General features: G+C 41.7%; 1 protein-coding gene across 1 annotated transcript; it reads left to right on the top strand.

The window, feature by feature from the left end:
* Positions 1 to 1,798: 1,798 nt before the first annotated feature.
* LOC112914511 (vomeronasal type-1 receptor 90) lies at positions 1,799 to 2,725 on the top strand. Its single transcript, XM_025991633.1, has one exon. The coding sequence runs from the start codon at positions 1,799 to 1,801 to the stop codon at positions 2,723 to 2,725; it is 927 nt and encodes a 308-aa protein (XP_025847418.1).
* The last annotated feature ends 12,092 nt before the right edge of the window (positions 2,726 to 14,817 follow it).

The following is a 14,817-nucleotide window of genomic DNA, read 5'->3' as shown; positions in this document are numbered from 1 at the left end:
GAGACAAACCACGAGAGACTCTTAACAATAGGAAACAAACTGAGAGTGGCTGGAGGGGAGATAGGCAGGGGGATGGGGTACCTTGGTGATGAACATTAAGGAGGGCACATGATGTAATGAGCAGTGGGTGTTACATATAACTGATGAATCATAAACTCTACTTCTGAAACTAATTATACACTATACATTAATTAATTGAATTTAAAAAGTAGACAGATATGGAGGGGATAGAAGAAAAAAATATTATTTTTCTAATGCTATTAAGGAATTTCTGTTTAATAAAATAAAAATTCCCCAAAGGCTTTAAAACAAGTACCCATCTAAATGCTATATTATGTTGATAGTAACTAAACATAATAGAAGTACCTGTTAAATACCTGTGAAAATATTTGAGCCTTACATTCTTGATTTATAGACGACAAATCTGAAAATATGTGTCCGGACCCATTTTACAATGTTATGTACTCCATATTTTTAAGGCTTGAATTAAGGTAAATACCTGCATTGTATAGGGAAGATATTCCTTGTGTAGGGCCATCACCAAGCTCCCTGGTGTAAATTTTACATTTGGTCCTTATGGGATATCAGTGATTACTTGAAGGAGACTTGGATGCTTGAACTTCTGTGGAGAAACATCTTTCAGGTTGGGGTGATCATCAGTCTTCTGGTTAAAACCTTTCCAGAAAATAACCCAGAATCTATTTAAATTGCTGTTATCTTTACTACCCTGGTACCATTTGCAAAGAATAGAGAGAAAAGAAATTTGGAGAGAAAATTGGGAAATTTGGGAATTTGTTCCTGCTAATGATTAGTTATTTGATTTTGCTCACTTAAAATTGTTTTTTTTTTTTTTTGCCCCCTTCTTGCCTGATAATAAAAAATACATAAAATGTGAAATTTCTCGGAGGATTCTGAGAAAAGAGTAAAATTTCACCAGCGTCCTATGAACATAGCTCGTTAAAATGTTCTACTATTTTAATAATTGTTTCTCCTCTCTCTCTCATAAAGGACAGAGCTAGGGAATTATTAGATAATTGCATCAACTCTCTTAAGTCACAGGTATGAGGAACTAAATAATAATAAAAATAATAGCTAACATTTCTGTGGCAATCCCTATGCATCAGGCACTCATCCATGTTCAGTATATTGACTTAATCTGTTTAACCTTATATCTTTAGGATAGAGGTACTATAGTTATCCTTTACATGTGAGCTCAGTTTAATGCTAAACTGGTTGCTCAGGTTCATGCTTGTATCAAATGTCAGCTCATATGTTTAAATTCAGGCTGCCTGACTTTAGGACCACGCATCAATATTTAGTCTTATTTGGTCTGGAAATAAACCAGAATCAGAATAAAGACTGTAGTGAACTAATACATCTGTATGCATGGCTATCTCATTGACTCCTTTTGCTTGGGAGGGCCTTATTTCCACTTTTAGGCAATTTCCCTCACTGTAATTCAGCAAAAATTATAGAGCTCTTACTATATATCCAGCATTTTATCAGGTTCTGTAAGTACAAAGGCAAATTGGCTTTATGAGCCCAACAATGGAAACACAGTCCAGGGAAGACTGGGAAGTTGCAAAATGAGGGGAATTTGGAGATGGCTTTCAGGAAGGTGCTAGAGTGGTCTTCTGCACTAAAGGGTAGGAAGCAGGACATTGGGATTACTCCACCTATTTTCAGGATGGCAATTGTGATGGTTAAGTTGATAACTTTGTTCATATTTGTGATAAAGAGTTTTTCTTGAGCTTCTCCTTAGGCATTTACTACATGTTTATTTTCCACCATCATAAAGATGAATAAAAATAACAAACCTTCCAGTTTTATTGATGTAAGGAATGCCTCTTTCTCCGAAATTGGAATTGGGATCACAGCCAATGCCATCCTTCTTATCTTCCACGTCAACGCCTTATTTCTCAAGCACAGGCCTAAGCCAACTGACCTGATCATTGTTCACTTGGCCCTAATCCACATAGTCATGCTACTAACCATGGGGTTCATGACTGCAGACATCTTTGGGTCCCAGAAACTTTGGGATGACATAAAATGTAAATCAGTTATCTATTTGTACAGATTGATGAGGGGCCTATCTTTTTGTACCACCTGCCTCCTAAGTGTCACCCAGGCCATCACCCTGAGTCCCCGAAGCTCCTACTTGGCAAAGTTCAAACATAAATCATCACACCAAAACATGTATAGCATTTTCTTCCTCTGGGTCTTCAATACGGCCATTAATAGTAATTTCTTAATATCTACTATTGCCACCCCCAATGTGACCTCAGCCTGTCTTCTATTTGTCACTGAATCCTGCTCACTTTGTCCTGTGAGCTACTTCTTTAGGTACATATATTTTGCACTGGTGGCATTCCAGGAAGTCTCCATGATGGGGCTTATGACCCTCTCAAGTGGGTACATGGTGATTCTTTTGTACCAGCATAAGAGGCAGACCCAGCATCTTCACAGCACCAATCTTTCTCCAAAGACATCTCCAGAAAAAAAGGCCACTACGACCATTCTGTTACTCATGAGTTTCTTTGTGGTCATGTACTTTTTGGACTTCATTGTCTCCTCTTCTTCAAGAATGTTGTGGAACAATGACCCTGTGCGTCTGTGTGTCCAAATGATTGTGGGAAATGGCTATGCCACCATCAGTCCTTTGTTGCTCATCAGCACCAAAAGACAAAAATCAAAGGACGACAATAAATGTGTAATTTTTCTGTGACAGTTTATGCCTTTAAAGGATGATCCAAGGCACTGACTTCAAACCAATTCAACATAGTGTAAAGGGTATGCTCTCTGGGTTAACTGAAACATAAAGACTTAGGCTTTTTCTGTTAAGCCTGTTTATTTTGGTATACATGGCTCACAACTACATAGTAGATCATTTAAGAGTATACCTATATGAGATAATTCAGGGATTTCATTCAAATCTCATTCATAGGAATTGGACCCCTAACCCAGTAACAAACTTTTAAGTGATAAGGAGATCAATGACTATCTGCAAGTGGCCGAGGGGAACAAGAAAAGCAGAAGGCAAGATTTACAAAGGGACGTGAGGAAAGTCTGGGGGGGGGGGGGTGATGTGATATTTTCATGATGTGTATATATGTTGAAAGAATCCATTTGTATGTTTCAAGTATGTATAGTTTATTACAGATCAGCTAACTCAAGTAAGTTGTTAAATGACAAAGTGAAAAACAAGGAAGACAAAACCTAGATAACCAATTTGAAGACTTTAATCACTTATTAAAATAATATGTACATATGTGTGTGTCTGTATGTGGGCACAGAATATATTTGTAAGACAGAGTTTTAAATATTGAGCATGTACAAGGTCAGAGAAAATCTCTACATAGTCCATAAATAAGTCTTGCAGTTTTAATTATCTAGACATAATTTATAACATCAGCAAATAACAGCAAAATGCTTACATGTAAGAATTATTTATCCCCTTGCAAGATGTATAAATCTTTGTACATTAGTACATTATGTACTAAATTTTTATATGTTAGTAGAACCTATAGACTATATATATATATTTTTTTTAAATGAAGTTAGATACAAGGAGGCAGAACAGAACATGAATTCAAATCTTTAATTGCATATGTCAGATTCAGAAACCAGAGGTCAATAATTTTAACCACTGGTATATCCCTTTAGTAACATGAAGATTATAATATCAAATTCTGGTGGGTTTTTAAAAAGATTTTTTAATTTAATTTTTTTTTTTTTTTTTACTTATTTGAGAGGGAGTGAGAACCACAGCAGGAGCAGGGGAAGGGGCAGAGGGAGAAGGAGAAGCAGGCTCCCGGCTGAGCAAGGAGCCTGATGCAGGGCTCCATCCTAAGACCCTGGGATCATGGTCTGAGCCACAGGCAAACACTTAACTGACTGAGCCACTCAGGTGCCACATGGTGTTATTTCATTTTTAAAAATGCAATCAAAACATTAAAATTATTATTCTTCCTATAACATAATATTAGAAGCAACACAGAATGAATATGTCACAAAGTCAAGATTATTGACAACATACTTTTTTTCCTCCAACACAGTCTGTGTGAAGAGTCTGAAAATCACATTCCTGACACATACAATGTGACTATTGTTCCTCAAGGTGATAAGATAGTCTAGTCAGTATGAACACCTCTTTTTATAAACTGTGGATAAATTACAGTAAACATTCCTTTAAATACTTAAAATAACATAAACATAAACATAAAATAAAAATAAACATAAATAAATAAAATAAACATAATGTCAGGGTTCAAATATGAAGAATGATCTAAGACCAGAATATTAAGTAAGCTGAAAGCCTGTGCTGCTCTTGAGACATCGAGTGATAACCTGGATAATGAGTTTTTGCCTGCTGGGCCAGGGCAGGGCCCAGGTCTCCATGCAGGTCACAGCTGCAGAACATTCCAGTTTACAGAAGCGTCTGAATTTATATAATCAGTCCCCACGGGTGGATCTTTTGATTCTCTGGGCCTCTTGATATTTCAATTAATGCCTCTGTGAGGCATTTGGTCACTTGGCACATGTGTGAGCCTCCCGGATGGTCTGTATGTCTGGTGGTAGACTTGTTGGGTTGAGCCCCAGGATGGTAGTAAAGGTCAGCGGGATAAGGGGCAGGGGGCAGAGCCAAGGGATGGACAAGGACAGGCGTGGGAGTCCAGGGGAAAGAGCTCCCTCTCAGCTCGCCCCAGAGGGGTGGCGGGCGGCCACCAGGGTTGCCCTCAGACTAGGAAATTAGGGAGAGTTTAGAGAGGGACTGCTGTCCAGCAACCCAAGGAACGGGACAGAGTGTGGGATAGCTACACGATGGAGTATTATTCGGCCATGAGAAGAAAGGACGCATTGGTTACATGCTACACCATGGAAGGACCTTGCAAACATTATGCTCAGGGAGGGAAACTAGACACACCAAAGGCCACGTGTTGTATGATGCCATTTATGGGAAGTGTCTAGAATGGGCAAATCATGAAGACAGAATATTGTTTATCTTTTTTAAAAAAGATTTTATGTATTTATTCATGAAAGACACACAGAGAGAGGCAGAGACACAGGCAGAGGGAGAAGCAGGCTCCATGCAGGGAGCCTGATGCAGGACTTGATTCCAGGACCCCTGGATCACACCCTGAGCGAAAGGCAGACCCTCAACCATGGAGCCACCCAGGTGCCCCTGGACCAAATATTTTTTTAAAAAACCTGTCAGGACCCCAAAATAACAGAAACAGGTCAATCATAGAGGGAGACAAAAGCTGGAGATCCATCCTACAAAGAGGATAGTTTCCCATTTCTTTTTTAGAATACCTTTTTTCTTTCTCACAAAGCAGCATGGAAGAGGTAAGAGAAGTCATGTCCTTCCGACCAAGATAAAGAAGGAAAGGAGTCCTTGAGGGGTAGACGGTGTGAGAGGGAAAGCCAGAGATGAGACAATCAGAGAAGGGGTTCTCCAACTCTGCACTTGTTCCTGCAAGGGTTTCATCCTAACCCCTGAGCATGTCTGGAGAAGGCCCAAACAAACAGAGCAGAGATTTAGCCAATGGGGCAAGAAGACAAAGCAGCACTTATACACTAAACGGACCGGGTTGGCTGTCTTCTAAACATTAGCATTCTCCACAGCAGGACTGAGAACACAGCAGAGTATTCAGACAGTTCAAGATACAATGCAAAATTACCTGCTGTACAAAAAATGAGGAATATGTGAGTAACTCTAAGGGATAGATACTTTCAACAGAGGCCAAACCCACGTTCACGTGATGTTGAAATTACCAGAGACTTTTAGGAAGCTTTGATGACTAGGTTCTATAAAGTAAAGGAAAGTAACTAAGAAGGAACAGAAAGATAGGATTTCTCAGTAGAGTAAGCAAAATTACAAAAATAAGCACATGGACATTTTAGAATAGAAAGTACTATATACCTGAAATAAGATCTCCCTCTCTGCTCAATAGCAAGATGGAGATGATAGGAGACAGTAATACAAGAAATGAGAATGAGTAACATGGACAGAGTTTCAGTGACCTGTCTCACAATATCAAAAGATTTAAAATATATGTAATTGGTTATTATGATAAGAAAGGGGAAAGGGTTGGGGGAAATAATTTTTTAAATAACAGTCATAAAACTACCCAACTGTGATTTAAAGACACAGAATTTCAGCAAACTTGAAGCAGGAAAAATTTGAATAAAACCATGCCTAGACAGATCATAATAAAACTGCTGAAACCTGGGACACCTCGGTGGCTTTTGCCTTAGGCTCGGGTCATGATCCTGGGGTCCTGAAATCGAGCCCCATGTCGGGCTTCCTGTTCAGCGAGGAGCCTGCTTCTCCTTCTCCTTTTGCTGCTCCCCCTGCCCGTGCTCACACACACTCTCTCTCTCGCTCACTTTCTCAAATAAATAAATAAAATCTTAAAAAAAAAAATAACTCAAAAGAAAGCAGCAGAAGAGAAGAATAAAAAAAACAAGAGATAAATAGAAAATACATCAGGAAATGATAGATCTCAATCCAACTGTATCAATAATTATATGAGATGTTAATAATCTCAATAATCCGAATAAAGACAAATATTAAGAGTGGTTTAAGAAAAACAAGTTCCATACTAGATAAGATATGTTTTCTAAATACGAATACTTTAAACAGGGAGTGAGAGATACACCACATTAAAACGTGAGCAGAGGAAGTCACAGGTGGCTGTTCTAAGGTAAAACAGACATAAAGACAAAGCAATTTTTTCCCTTTTAAAACTTGGTATAAAATACTTCACACATCAAACTTAACATCTTAACTATGTTTAAATATGTAGTTCAGTGGCTTTGGCACATGCACATTGTTGGGTAACCATCCCCGGCATCCATCTCCAGAACTCTTTTCATCGTGTGTCGTTGAAACTCTGTCCCCATGAAACTTGTCCCTCCCCCAGTCCCTGGTGACCTCCAGCCTACTTTCTGTCCCTGAAGTCATCAGATTCAGATGCAGGCCTACTTTCCATCTCTGAATCTGATGACCCCAGGGACCTCATATAAGTGAAATCATTCCATATTTGTCCTCATTTCACTGAGCACCTCAAGATTCGCCCAAGTTGTAGCATGTCACAGTTTGCTGTGACCCTCAAAGTCCCCTTCCCCTCTTACCTCTGGCTAGAATAATGTGGTTTCTATTATTACTTCATGAGAGAAAAGAAATGGGGAACTCACCCACAAGCAGGATGCATCTCCAAATTTTGGCTTGCTCCACTATTGGCCTGCTTTTGTTCACTTTTCAGAGTCCTCAGGTAGCCGTTTTTCATGTTCTTCCCAAAGATTATAGCTGTAATTAGCAAGAGCAAGTTTTCACTAGAGAAGAACTGGAGCTCTCCCACCAAATTTTTTTTTCCCTCCCACCAAATTTCAATTTAAAATGTTTTCACTTTACTTTTGTAATTTTCAGATGGATCTGATAGTAATGGAGGTCCTCCTTCATATTAGTTTGGACTTCAAATTTTACAAGTGTGTATGATTCAGAATAGACATTCTCTAGTTATTCCTCAAGAACAAGAGGGAAACAAATAGTAATTCATTCATAAAATAGTTCCAAGAGTAAGATCAGCTATATATGAGTGAAAAAAATCTAAACTTTTAAGACATACATAAGCCTAATTTCTGTTGAAATTAAGAATCTAGATGCTGTAATAACCAAGAGTGCAGATATTATAATAACCACATATGTAATATAAGCATGAAAATATTAGACATGAATATAAGACTTCAACGTGAGCAAAGATAAAAAATACTTGAAAAATAAACCAGATGTATATGAACAGGGCTGAGTTACCCAATTCTTGGCTCTCATGGATTTTTTTTTTCTCCTGGATTGGCCTGGCAAGAGTAATAGAAACCATATCCCTCAGGCCAGTGAATACAGGAAAAGAGCCCTTGAGGACCAGAGAGTGTGGGAGGGAATTCCAGAGGACAGAACCAGAAACGCTCCTAATTCTGTGTGGGTCTCTGCAGGTGTCCCAGCCTAATCCCCGAGCACATATGGCACACATACGAAACAATGGAGCTACGTGGTCTAATACACAATCTCAACCAGACACAAAGGCTCACTGACCCAAACCAGGTCGATTGCTTTCTACAGCAAAGTAACATCTCACGAGGCATATACCAAGACTGAGAACACAACATAATACTCACAATGTCTAAATATAATTCAAAATGACTCAATATACAAAGTATCAGGAAAATGTGACCAATTCTAAGGGATGAACACAATCAATGGATGCCAAACTTATATTGTACAGATGTTGAAAATATATTGCTAGGTAGTCATTCGGTTTGTGGTCATTTGTTATGGCAACCCTAGAAATCTACTAGGGTTTTCTTCTGATGTGTAATAAAGTATGACTCACTGAAGAAAGCTTTACCACATTCATTGCATTTATAAGGATTATCATCGCTGCAGAATTTTGGTGGCTAAGGAGTTTTAACTCCTGGCATTATAGCTTCTCACTTACAGTAAAATCAGAGGAATTCTTTACAGTATGACTTGTCTGCTCTCTTCCCTAGTGAAAACCCTCCTACATTTATTACACTTATGGGAATCTCTCCACTATTAATCCCTACAGATCTTATGAGGTTTGTTATGACTGAAGTTTTTCCCATACTGATTACATTTTAAAAATTTTACTCCTGCCTGGCTTGTGCTCTTACAGAATAATTTCCCACATTTGTTATGTACATAAGAATTCATGCTAGCAGCTTCTCTCATCTTTGTCTACACTACAGTGAAATGCCCTCAAGTGATTATGGGATATTTTTCTTCGAGGAATAAGCTCTGAGCTCCAATCAAATTGGTTTTTCACTTTTACCACGTTCATGTTCCTCCTCCAGAGTCAATGCTTTATTGAAAATGAATTCATCTGGCTTGAAATCTCCTTTTCCATAAATTGTATAAATAACTATTCTTTCTGAATATTCTTACAATCTACTTAGGCATATCTTTGGTCAGAAGTGTCCTGTTGTGTGTCTGATATCCTGGTTTCAGGTCTACTCTTCCAGAACTAAAAAGAGCTCAAGGGCGAATAGTCCCTCTCCTATCTGAAAAAGTACCTGTCATAAACCAATTGGTAGAAAAATGGACAATTTGGGGAAGAGAACATTTGAATTATTTCAGATATGCTCCTAATGCAGAAAATCCATAAAGCACACACAAGAAATAAGTAGAGGAGAATTAAAGTACACAGACAGATGAGTTACCAGAAACTAAAGAGCTTAGAGAGATGTCAGAGAGAATGACAGAAAAAGGACTTCCAATATTCTGCTTCATAAAAGCAATGAGCACACTGGCAAAAATAGTCAAAATCAACCCTTTCACACTCTTGAAATTAACCAAAGACTTGTAATAAGAGAATTCAAGAAAGGTGGCTGAATATGGGTAAGCACAGCATGCTCTGTGGCATTGAAATTGCTCTATCTGTACCTTCTTCTCCTTGTCTGTGGGTGTCTTTGAAAATCAAGAGCCAGCAGTCAGAGTGAAAATCTACGGCCTAGCTGCCAATGAAGGAGAAACAACTGGGTTGGAATGCTCCAAGAGAACTGTCACTATTTCACCTGTCTGGAAGCTCCAGAGATAACCTCAAAGCCCTTCTCTTCATTTTTCGTTACTCAGAATTAGCCACTGCAAAAAGCCAAGTCAACAGGCCATCTGTCAAAAATAATCAGCAGTTGAGCTCCTTGAGGTGGTGTTAAGAGGTGGGATTTTAAAAAATCAAGCTAACCAAAACCTTTTAGAAAGTAAAATCTGGAGAACAAGCTGTCAATGGGAGGTGGGGGTGGGGGTGGGGCTCTGAATTTCGGGGGAATCTAAAAACCACAAGCACACATAGGGTATTGTGCAGACTCAGGGCTTCAGGTATGCTGGGAAAGACATGACAAAGCCCTGAACTCTCACCTGTGGCTGATCATGATGCTTCACACAAGTAGGAAGCCAAGGCTAAGACAGTGTTATAAAGTGCCCTGCGGTGTCAAAGTCATGCCCCTTAGTCCCAAGATGAGCAATGTTAACTCCCAGGGCAGGTCTCCTTTTATCTCATTTTCCTTAGTCAGAGAAACATTACCTGTGGTTGTGGCCTCTACTTCATCCACTCCCATTCTCCCATCAACTCACCCAACTGGCTTCTGTCTGTACCACCAAGAGCATCAGTAGACCCCATGGTACCAAATCTAATCATCCCCTCTTGGTCTCTCTGTTCACTGTCTCACTGGGTTTTCAGCACAAGGTGGCATCACCTTTCTTGAAATCATCTCTTCTTTGAAATCCATGTCATTACATTTACCCAGTCTGCCATCTGCCTGACTGAATGCCCTTTCCTCTGTCTCCTTCATGTGCTTCTCTTCTCTCTCTCTAAACGCCAGCATGCCCAGGACTCAGGGTGAGGTCGCTATGTTTCTGTCTGCACCCTCAGTGTCACGGTATTAAATATTATCCAACTGCCATGACTTCTGGCCTCCTTCCTACCTGGAGTGTTCTCCCCAAGGATATCTAATAGTATCTTACACCGGACAATGCAAACACAGAAGACCCCCACCCCCATGTCCTGCCCTGGGGAAAAATCTGTCCCTTTTTTTCCTGCCCCAAGTCTCTAACTCTCTGTCCAGGATCCAGCGACATGAACCCTCTGTGTTGCTGTCATGAGCATGCTATGAAGGGCCACACCCCCCCAATGTCAGCTTTATGCAATCATGAAGCAAGGTGAACATAATTATAAAGCTGGTTCAGGGGGCACCTGGGTGGCTCAGTGTTGAGTGTCTGCCTTTGGCTCAGGGCGTGATCCGGGGTCCTGGGATCGAGTCCCACATTGGGCTCCCAGCAGGGAGCCTGCTTCTCCCTCTGCCTGTGTGTCTGCCTCTCTGTGTGTCTCTCATGAATAAATAAAATAAAATAAATAAAGCCGGTTCAGGTTTCTAAACTGTGTGACATTTCACTATGTGATTAACTTGGCTTCTGACGTGGCACATGAAGCAGAACACACAAGACAAGTCATGCAATGAACAGGATAACATGGAGGGCAGGAAGTGAACAGACCAAACGCCAAGTCAGTGGACGCGCAGTTGAGATAAGGCCTCGGTCCGGTCCAGGTCAGCTCTCAGCACTCGCTGCTGCTTCTGTTCAGTGAAGAATCTCTGTTCTTTGTGGAGATGAGTTGGGCAGAGCCTTCAGCAGCAGCTGCCTTTTTGAAGTGGTCTGTGATAGAGGGGTCAGTGTCTGAGGAGTGTGACGGTTTACTGCAAAAATCCTCTCATTTTAAAGGGATTTCAGTGGTCTTGGGCCCCTGCAGACCTCCTCTGCCCCTGCTCGCCGTCAGTTCCCAGGTGTCGCCAGCTGGTGCTGGTCTCGGCCATATCTGGTAGCTGCCATCCACTTAGCTGCTCGTGTCATTGCTTGACACAGGCCCCTACGTGACATGAGTCGCTCCATCTTGCTCTCTACACTTGCCCAAGCCAAGAGCTCAGGAATCATCTTTAGATTCTTTTTTCCCATATCCATCACACCTATCCCATCAACAAACCCTGCCTTCCCTAGAGCCAAAATAATAGCCCAAATCCCACCACTTTTATTCTATCACCTAGTCACTATAGAATACCTATTATATATTCTATTGCTACCCATCTCCATGGCAGCAGGATTTGCTGGGTGCCCACAAACCCTCTTCATACAAGACTCATTTCCAGGGATGCCTGGGTGGCTCAGTGGTTGAGCATCATCAAGATTTTATTCAGGATCACACCCTGAGCCAAAGGCAGACACTCACTTTCTGAGCCACCCAGCTGTCCCTAAATAAAAATAAAAATAAAATCTTAAAAAAAAAAAAAGACTCATTTCCCAGTCTCTCTGCAGTTACTTCAGACCCTGACTGGGTTCGTGCTGCTAGAATGTGGAAACAAGTAGCATATGCTGCCTCCAGCCTAAAATGCCCCCTCAATCTTCCTCTTATAGGCTAGAAACAGGGTCAAGGAGTTGGCAGTCACAAGCCATTCCAGCCCAGACTCCAAGACACCTTCTGGGGTTGTTGCTCAGAGTTTCCTTCCAACCACATTATACTATGCAGTGTGAGAAATAAACTTTTCAATGTTAAGCAACTGAGATTTGGGAGCTTTTTCTGGCACCATAGCTGGCATGTCCTCTAATGGACGCATAAAAAGCACACGTAGAGATCAACCCACTTGGACCAGTAGATACCTCTGGTCCAAGTGCTTGAACTGGGTGCATCAGCCTAATTTACAATGTTTTCATTTTCACAAGGGTAATGAGTATATAGATTTTAGGTGTGGGTAACACATTTACAAGACAATCCCTGCATTCCCCTCCTCTTGCTCCTGGAAAACCCTATCTATTCCCAAACTGTCCTTCCCTTGCTCACCTCCATGGTTCCCTGGGCTCCATGGCCTTGGCTCAGGGCTAGGGCAGGAAAGGAACCATGAGACATAGTCAGTGAGTGAATCAGTCAATAGACACTGGCACCAATCCCCTGGGCCCTGGGGCTGCTGCAAACTGGGCACCAGGAGATAAATGAGTCATGTTCCTTGGTCCTGGGCAGCTCCCATAGTCTGGCAATTTCTCCTCAGAGTGACCACTCCGTGCAAAGAACTGTGCTGCATTAACAAGCTCACATGCTGAAAGTGGGACTTGTCTGGGATACAAGGGGGCTCACTCTCTGGGTCCATCTCTTTCTCATGGTCCAAAGCTAGCAGAGCAGCGGAACAGAAAAGATAAGTGTGTCAGGGCTAGGATAGTGGTGTGTCCTCAGATCAAGGGGAAGGGCCACAGTGGTAGAAGACATCAAATCAGGAACACCTAAAGAAAACTCGCCTAAGGTGGGTCTTCATAGCTGAGCAGGAGCTCAACGAGACAGCACGAGTGAGGCAAGGATCATGCAAGGCAGCGGGACCCACATGTGCAAGGCAGTGAGGAGTGAAATGATTCTTTACTTTCAAGGCACTGATGGCCTCAGTTTGGTAGAAACACAGGTGTGGGGATCCCTGGGTGGCGCAGCGGTTTGGCGCCTGCCTTTGGCCCAGGGCGCGATCCTGGAGACCCGGGATCGAATCCCACGTCGGGCTCCCGGTGCATGGAGCCTGCTTCTCCCTCCGCCTGTGTCTCTGCCTCTCTCTCTCTCTCTGTGACTATCATAAATAAATAAAAAAAAATTTAAAAAAAAAAAAAAAAAAAAAAAAGAAACACAGGTGTGTACATGGGAGAGGCTCTCTGGGCAGTCCACCCCATATGAATTTGGACTTCATCTACAGGGCTGCCACAACCATTGTATAGATGGTGTCCTTGGGTACCTGGCCACAAGGGCAAATGCGGCTGAATTCCAATCACGCTCAACCCACCATGCACCCTGGCACTGGTTTGCGTCTACCAGGAGAAAGGGATGCCTTTTTCTCATCTTCCCAAATGTGCTGTGTAGTCTACCAGCAGCCTTGCTTATCCTGCCCCCAACATCACAGCTCTCAAAGTCTGGGAAAAGGCTTATAGGATCTTACTGAATTTTCACAACTCTAGGGAATAGGGATTATGAGCATAATTCTGTAGATGAAGAAATAAGGCTGAGAGGTGGAGAAAGACAAAACTCTCCAAGAGGCACTGCTCAAGTTCCAGGGATCCCACTCAGGTCAAAAGATCTTGGGACAAGCCAGTGAGACTCCTGGCCATGTGCCCTGTGCAAAACACAGGCTTGATAAATACAACTCAGATGTATAATACATTATACAACATGACCAGGAACAAATTTGAACAAGGCAAGGCAAAATCATAGCTCTTGTAATTATTCTAATATTTCCCTAAACTCTATTTGGCTGTCTTTGGGGAAAAAACTCATCTATAAAAGGATGGCATGTCCCCTCATGACCTGGCAGCAGAGACCAGGTCATGACTGCTTTTTGACAACAGATTTAAATCCATTTTGTGGACCCTCCTATGATTGGGGGCCAGGCAGCCTCCAATTTCACACATTTGAAATGTTAGAAATTTTGCTGAGAAACCAGTGCAAGTAACACGATCTGATTTTTACCTAATACTACTTGGGAAAATAAATGGGACTTCGGGGGGAAAAAATCTTCCTGATTGAATTCTGTTTCCTGGCTTATGAAAAGCAGAGCCTGACGATGAGAAGGGGATGTCCCCCCAAGTCTGGCCAAAGTCCTTGAAGCATCCAGGCAACAAAGGTTGTAGGAAGAATCTGTGAGTGAATTCAGATCCTGAACTAGCTTCCCGAGAACAGCTATGTGGCTTGCTGTCTGAGGATGGATGATGGTTCTGCAACACTGGGTAGATATTACTCCCATTCCTGTTTACATCTGGAACATTAATTAGATACATAAAAGTCATCAATACTAGTACCAAAAATACATAAGCTGTTTATGAAACAAGTTGTTAAGGGGCTTTTTTGTTAAGCCCCTTTTTTCCCCCAGTAACCAAGCCAGTTTACAGGTAGCCACCGCTCCGTGGCTTCTAGAGAAAGCTTTGAGTACAGTTTCGGCGCCATCTCGTGTCTAGTACTGAGATCAGCACATCCAAACAAGGAAAAAATACATAAGAGCGGAGAGGTATTAAGGAGTTGATCTATTCTGGCAGGGGTGAGCAGCCAGGCGTTCCTGAAAATTTAGGGAGAGGAGGGAGGTGCAACTGGAGAAGTAGGCTGGGGCCAGCTCCTGAAGGAAGCTCACAGGCACCGAAGGGGTGTGAGCACCTCAGTGCTGTCATCAAATGTGTGTTTCTGAACAATTCAGCTGTAGGCACATAGGCATGGGCTTCAAGGAGGCATCAGGCGC

This window comes from Vulpes vulpes, chromosome 9, assembly GCF_048418805.1.
Source record: "Vulpes vulpes isolate BD-2025 chromosome 9, VulVul3, whole genome shotgun sequence".
Taxonomy (NCBI): domain Eukaryota; kingdom Metazoa; phylum Chordata; class Mammalia; order Carnivora; family Canidae; genus Vulpes; species Vulpes vulpes.
Note: the sequence above shows the minus strand (reverse complement) of the source record. Positions and strands in the feature narration are given on the sequence as shown.

What these genes read in the sequence shown, in the direction of transcription:
- LOC112914511 (XM_025991633.1), top strand. Translation starts at nt 1,799, where the DNA reads ATGAATAAAAATAACAAACCTTCCAGTTTTATTGATGTAAGGAATGCC.